Below are 6,761 nucleotides of genomic sequence, written 5' to 3' on the forward strand. Positions count from 1 at the left end.
TTTATTATATTTATATGAGAACACTGTAGCTGTTTTCAGAGACACCAGAAAAGGGCATCAGATTCTATTATAGATGGTTGTGAGCCACCATGTGGTTGCTGGGATTTGAACTCAGGACCTCTGGAAGAGCAGTCTGTGCTCTTAATCGCTGAGCCCCAACATGGATTTTTTTTTTTTTTTTTTTTAAGGTTGATCTATTAGGTCCAATGTCCCTGAATGTGCCTGTCATTTGTCATATGGAAAATATAAGATCATCTTTACAAGACTCAAGATTTGACTCTGTAGGCGAGACAACAGGAAATGAACTTTACTTGGAGCTTGTGGGCTTTTATTAATGGAGTAATTTATCTTCGGGTTATAAAACCTTTAAAATATGGTTTTTAAAAGCCATCTGGAAATTTTTTTAATGTGATTTTAAGAAAACATCCGGGGGACAGATTTAGACAGGAGAGATCATGGCCTTTGTAGTTCAGGGTGACCCGAAGTTGTTTCCAACCTCTTGTCTTGGTCTCTGGGAAAGGAAGGGGTGGGGGGTTGGGGGGTGGGGGACCTTGAACACACTTATTGCAGAAAACGATGGATGACCTTGGGTTTTATGATCCTCTGTCTCAATCTCACCAAGGCCTGGTTACAAGCCTGCGCTACCCACGCCGAATTTTAGAATTATTTTCAAATAAATTTCTAAATTCTTTAAAGTTTGAAAACCTTAAAACCGATCTGTAAGTTTGCGCAAGATAGCTAGGAAACTACATTTCCCAAGAGTTCACGCGGCAAGTTGCCACACCGATCTGGTCGCTTTACCAAGAGGCATACTGGGAAATGTAGTGCCGGAGCAGCGGGGCTCACGCGCTTTTGACGGGAGACGGGAAGTGCGCCGCCTGTGGCAGGACAGGTACCGGACAAGGACTCTGCACACCCCAATTTTGTGTATGTGGTCGGAGGAAGGGCCCAAGTCATCTCTACCTCTCCAAGCAAGCTGCTGGCCACTGTTCAACGCTGGCGAGCTGCTCGGAGGTCCCTGACGGGAAGGTGCCAACCGCGGTGGGTCGAGCTCGTACCCGCCCCACCCAGGCTGCGGCCGCGCGGGGAGGAAGCGCGCACAGGCCGAGTGCAAAAGTTTCCTTTTCTGCTTTCCAGTCAGAGAAGCTTCAACCCACCGAGGGTGGGGATGCCTGACTTCAAGTGGAAGAGAACCAGGGAGCACAAGGGGTTAAAATAAGAGACTTCCCGGGAAAAAAAACAAAAAACTCTCCCCACCACTAGACATGGGCAGCCGAGATCACCTGTTTAAAGTGCTGGTGGTGGGGGACGCCGCCGTGGGCAAGACGTCTCTGGTCCAGCGCTATTCCCAGGACAGCTTCAGCAAGCACTACAAGTCTACCGTGGGAGGTGAGCGGTCGCGGGTGGCTGGGAGCAGGGGTCGAGGATTGCAGCCCGTAGCCTCTGAATACTGAGGTCGCCTCTAAGGGGTTCCTAGCCTACGCTTATTGCCTATAAAGACTGGGCCAAAGTATGAGAGATGGAGAAGGAGGGGTCTGAGCCGGGGTCATTCATAGCAGAGAGCTACGCCCTCCCTGTACTGCCCAAAGCAACTTCACCAGTCAGCAGAGGCAGCTGAGCACCCCTGTTCAAGTGCAGGCTGGGGCAGATAGCCTCGTTCCTATCAGCATCAGATGGGAGTAAAGAACCTACTTGACCTAAGGAGGAGAGCCCAGGAGCTAAGCAGTCAGGGGGACCAGGTATGGGGAAACCTGGAGGACAGATTCTGGTCAGGTCTGATGAGTCCTGTAGAGTTGCTTAAATAAAGGTAATTCCGGAACTTCGTGGAAAATGTGAGGAATTCACGAAAGAATGCGAAATACACCCCGAGTGGCCTGTGTCATCTTCTCCCACACTGGAGAAGGCAGGGAGGAAGAGAGAAAGAAGCACTAAAAGTTAATTGATTTCTTTCCCACTGTGGCCTTTGGACTGTCCCCGCACCTCACCCCCCCCCCCCACACACACACAGAAACACACCGCCACAAATAGAAGGTAGTTAACAAGGTGGTAATGGGAAGGAGGAGTAAAATTACACTTGTACTAGCATAGATTTTGAAAGTGGGTGCTGGTATGCATAGGAAAAGTTCTTTTCTTTTAATTAACTCTTTACTTTGCAATGAAAACTTTATAGAATATTTGGCAAAGGACAGAAGAGATGAGTTGGGTCAGTGGATAATGATGCTTTATTCCAAGCCTGAGTTGGATTCGCTAACCCCACAAGATAGAAACAGAACAGAGACTCCCAAGAGTTGTCCTCTGACTTCCATGGGGGCACTGTAGCATGGTCACACAGGATAAAATACTTTTAATTAATTTTTCAGAGGTATCTGGAATTAGGGGTTTAACATTTCAAAGACTGTTTCCTGACTACTTTGCCTACCACTCCTCGATACAAATCTGTGTTTCATGGATTTGGGTTAAGCATGTCCTGTGAATTAATTTTTACCAGTGGTCATAGTTTTCCGGCAGTATGGACATCATTAATTCTGGCAAGTTTTGATTTGTTTGTTTTTCCCAGTGTTCATTACAAATTCTCTCCAGTTTTTACTTCTGTCACAGATATAGACGAAAGAGTATGTTTCCAAACTGAAAGTATTTTATTCTTCTTCTTTGAAAATAGCTTTTCCAGCACAGTATGGCTGACTATACCTTTACTTCTAACACTCTAAGAGGGTGAGGCAGGAGGATCTCAAGCTGGAGCTCAGCTGCACCACACGACTTTGGGAGGTTCCCCTGGAATAACTGTTCAGCCTAATCTCAGAGTTTAGCATCTGCAGACCAATGGTAGATTCAGCATAGCTCTAAAGTGGTCCCCATGTAGCATCCTCTGGCATCTCATTCACCTGCCTGAGATAATCACCACGGCCTTAAGGAGGACACAGGTTTTCACTGTGTTTTCTCAAAGTACTGTTTGATTAGATACTAACTGTGAAGTTGAGTGTGGAAGATTCAAAGCTAACCACCTTAACTTTCTTTTCCCCATCTCCCCCCTCAACCTTTCCTTAAGAACAGCCCACCACCCCCCCAAAAAAAAACTCCCAGAAGCCATTTAACCTGAAAATAGGAATTATTGTCATAACCATTCCCACTATCCTGTTCCTAGCCACAGGGATAATTAGTATGAAATGATTTGATCTGATAGAGGAGAAAACACTAAAGACCCTTTGGAGAAGTATGAATTATATTCCAAAACTTATATACCTTGGGAGCTCATCTCCCGAAGGCTTAAACCTAATTGGAGTTTCATGATCCTGGGGTTGTCACTGTATATTTGAGCTAAGCTTATGCTGGGATTTAACATTTACTTTGAATGTATGTGTGTGTGGACATGTGCACTGTGACATACATGTGAAAGTCAGAGGACAGTTTATAGGTTTGGGTTATAGGGATTTAACTTGGGTTGTCAGGGGTTGTCAGCAAATACGTTCACCTCACTCACAGAACCATCATAAAGACATGTTTTTATTAAAGTGTAATATTCATATATTTTCAGTGGATTTTGCTCTGAAGGTTCTCCAGTGGTCTGACTCAGAGATGGTGAGGCTCCAGCTGTGGGATATTGCAGGTAAAATGGGAAAACCAGACAGTAACAAGGGGAGAAATTATTTAACCAGCAAGCTGTTTAGGGGGGGGTGGGTAGGGAGGAGGATGAATATGGGATGGCAAAGCTGGCATTTTTTTTCCTGAAGCTACAAGTCTGAGCTGCTCTGAGCTTTTGAGATGATTTTAGAGATGTATTGCTCCAAAGACAAAGAGATATAGTGCCATCTGTATGGGGGTGGGAAAGCTTCTAAGGTGGTGGGTTATCCATAGGTGGATGTTCCCCCAGTAGCAGAGTGGGCACCAGATCTTCAGCTGACTTCACTGAGAAACAAGATCTCCAGAAAATAGAAACACTGATAATGATGAACCTTTATTATATGTTGTTCTTTGAATTTCAGATTTACTGGTTCACTAGCCCTGTCGTGAAAGCTTTTATCTTACTCCACATGGGACACATCTGACGTACTTGGCCTAATTTTTCTTAAAGTCACACAGATAGCAAGTGGCAGACAGGGATTTGGACATTACAGTTTGCATGCAGACCCTGCAGTAGAAATGATTGGGTTTAATAATCTCTTAATGGGATAGACACACAGCCTCAGAGGGGAAGGGAAGGGGCCTTTTCTACCGTATATGCAGATGTTCTCCCTCCAGCGAAGGGAGGGTGCTCACCTTCAGAATCACCTTCTGAGAGCCCTCTCTTCTCTCCAGGGCAGGAGCGTTTCACATCCATGACAAGACTCTACTATCGTGATGCTTCTGCCTGTGTTATTATGTTTGACGTCACCAATGCCACTACTTTCAGCAACAGCCAAAGATGGAAACAGGATCTGGACAGCAAGCTCACACTGCCCAGTGGGGAGCCAGTGCCCTGCTTGCTCTTGGCCAACAAGGTGTGTGGCCAGTTTAACTAAATGGCCCCTGGCATCTATCAGTGGCCAGAGTAAAGGTATCTAAAAGGCCCTGTGTTTCTGAGCATGTGCACCCTGTTTATTTTAGTTTTTTCATTTATTTATTTTTATCTAGACACACCAGAAGAGGGCATCAGATCACATTGTAGATGGTTGTGAGCCACCATGTGGTTGCTGGGAATTGAACTCAGGACCTCTGGAAGAGCAGTTGGTTCTCTTAACCACTGAGCCACCTCTTCAGCCCCTTATTTTAGTTTTTAAACATAGCACCCATGTCACCCACCAAGGCTGGCCTAGAACCCACAGCCCTGCTTCTCTTGCCCAGATGCTATAATTAGTACCCCATGCCTGTCCACCAAAAACATCAGCATGCCCGTTTATTCCTTTCAAGTTGGAAGAGTCACCTCCTTTTTCTCTTAAAGAGATTTTGAGAAAATGTTTTTTTTTTCTTTCCTATTTTTGTGTTATACCTACATGTATGTCTGTGTGCCATGTGTGTGTGTCTGGCGCCTAAGGAGGCCAGAAGAGGGAGTCAGAATCATGGGGCTGGGAATCAAGGTCCTCTGGAAGAGCAGCCAGTGCTCTTAACTGCTGAGCCATCTCTCCATCTCTGAGGGTGACCTTTTTTTAAGGAAGAATGTTGACTGCAGATTTTAGATGTCGGTGGTCTCAGCCATTGGTGGAAAACTGTTCTAAGTGCACAGACTCCTATGAAGATTGTGGTGTTACCACTTATGTATCTTTTTTTCTTTTGTCAGAGTGATCTGTCCCCTTGGGCAGTGAGCCGGGACCAGATTGACCGGTTCAGTAAAGAGAACGGTTTCACGGGTTGGACAGAAACATCAGTCAAGGAGAACAAAAATATTAATGAGGCCATGAGGTGAGTAGTTCCGAGTTTTCCAGAGACTATGACCCCATGGACTTTCTTTTCTGATTTCTGAGCAGCTTAAGCCACCAGGGTGCCAGCTTCCCTTGGATAAGTGAGCGCACTGAGTTGCTTCCACCCTGTGTCTTTGTGGAGCACTGCCCGGTGATAAGACCATGTCTGCTATGTCTCCTCCCCCTCCAGCCACCTTCTCAGGCTCACTTTTCTTGTTTTCTGTTTTTGTTTTCTAAGAGTCCTCGTTGAAAAGATGATGAACAACTCCAGAGAAGATATAATGTCTTTGTCCACCCAAGGGAACTACATCAATCTCCAGACCAAGGCCTCCTCTGGCTGGACGTGCTGCTAGTTAGACCCTTTTCTGTCCAGGTCCAGAGTCTCCGAGTCCTTCCATCCCCTCCTGTTGGTTGCTCATCCGGCATAAACACTCAGTTGAGAATACTTGAGCTGTCTCTTGCCTAGAAAGGGGCCCCACTGTGACTTGGGGGTGGCCGCCTGGGACCCATATGCATTTGTGTTGTTCCTGGATGTTGTCTGTGACTTACTGATGGCCCGTGTACTATAGTTAGTTTTTCCTGTGTGACAGTGATCACGTCATCCTTCAACTGTGAGATGAGTTTATGAGAAGGAATAAAAAATGAGCACTTCTGCATTGTGTTTTGTGATGCGGGGGATTAGATGCAGGGCCTTGCTCCTGCCGGCCTGCTGGGCAAGCAGATAGCTACTGAGGTCCATCTCAGCCCTGGAGTCTGGTTTTTAAAATAATTCTCAGGGCCAGCAAGGTGGTTCCGTGAGTAAAGGCACTTACCACTAAACCAGAAAACCTGAGTTTAGTCCCAGGGGCCCAGGTGTTATAAGAACTGACTCACACAAATTTGTCCTATGACTTACACACACACACACACACACACACACACACACACGTGCCATATCACACTCTTGCTCTCAAGTAAATAAGTAAATATAAAAAGTAAAACTGAAATAATTATGAAGATACTTGTGGTATATACGTCTACAATCTGAGCACCTGAGGATCTGAGGCAGGAGGATTAAATATGCAAGGACAGCTTGGACTGCATAGTATAAAATCTCATCTTTAAAAGTAACAGTAATAGCTGGGTATGGTGGCACTTGCCCTTAATCCCAGCACTTGGGAGGCAGAGGCAGTCAGATCTCTTGTGAGTTCGAGGCCAGCATGATCTACTGGTGAATCCATGACAGCCAGAGCTATTACACAGAGAAATCCTTTCTTAGAAAACTAACACCCAGTAACAATAAAATACTCAACAATTTTTGATGTTTTGGTTTCTATTTGATGTAGATCAAAGTTTATCTCCTACTTTCTCCTCCTTACCCATCCTCTTTCCTTGCTTCTTGTAATTTAT

General features: G+C 45.5%; 1 protein-coding gene across 2 annotated transcripts; it reads left to right on the top strand.

The window, feature by feature from the left end:
* The first annotated feature begins 895 nt into the window (after window positions 1-895).
* RAB29 (RAB29, member RAS oncogene family) lies at window positions 896-6,263 on the top strand. 2 transcript variants are annotated; one of them, XM_080918089.1, is made up of 6 exons: window positions 896-1,041; window positions 1,264-1,389; window positions 3,533-3,604; window positions 4,294-4,475; window positions 5,252-5,373; window positions 5,611-6,263. In XM_080918089.1, the coding sequence occupies exons 2-6, from the start codon at window positions 1,266-1,268 to the stop codon at window positions 5,723-5,725; spliced, it is 615 nt and encodes a 204-aa protein (XP_080774215.1). In that variant the 5' UTR covers window positions 896-1,041; window positions 1,264-1,265; the 3' UTR covers window positions 5,726-6,263. The 2 variants fall into 2 exon arrangements, with proteins under 2 accessions (XP_080774215.1, XP_080774214.1); XM_080918088.1 differs by having other exon boundaries at window positions 1,138-1,389; window positions 5,611-6,260.
* Window positions 6,264-6,761: the final 498 nt, after the last annotated feature.

Source organism: Micromys minutus, assembly GCF_963924665.1.
Source record: "Micromys minutus genome assembly, chromosome: 6".
In the NCBI taxonomy this organism is placed as follows: domain Eukaryota; kingdom Metazoa; phylum Chordata; class Mammalia; order Rodentia; family Muridae; genus Micromys; species Micromys minutus.

Excerpts from the sequence above, each read along its gene's own strand:
- RAB29 (XM_080918089.1), top strand. The coding sequence starts at position 1,266 with ATGGGCAGCCGAGATCACCTGTTTAAAGTGCTGGTGGTGGGGGACGCC. Across the intron at positions 3,605-4,293 it reads CCAGCTGTGGGATATTGCAG|GGCAGGAGCGTTTCACATCC; the intron begins GTAAAATGGGAA and ends TCTTCTCTCCAG. Across the intron at positions 4,476-5,251 it reads GCTTGCTCTTGGCCAACAAG|AGTGATCTGTCCCCTTGGGC; the intron begins GTGTGTGGCCAG and ends TTCTTTTGTCAG.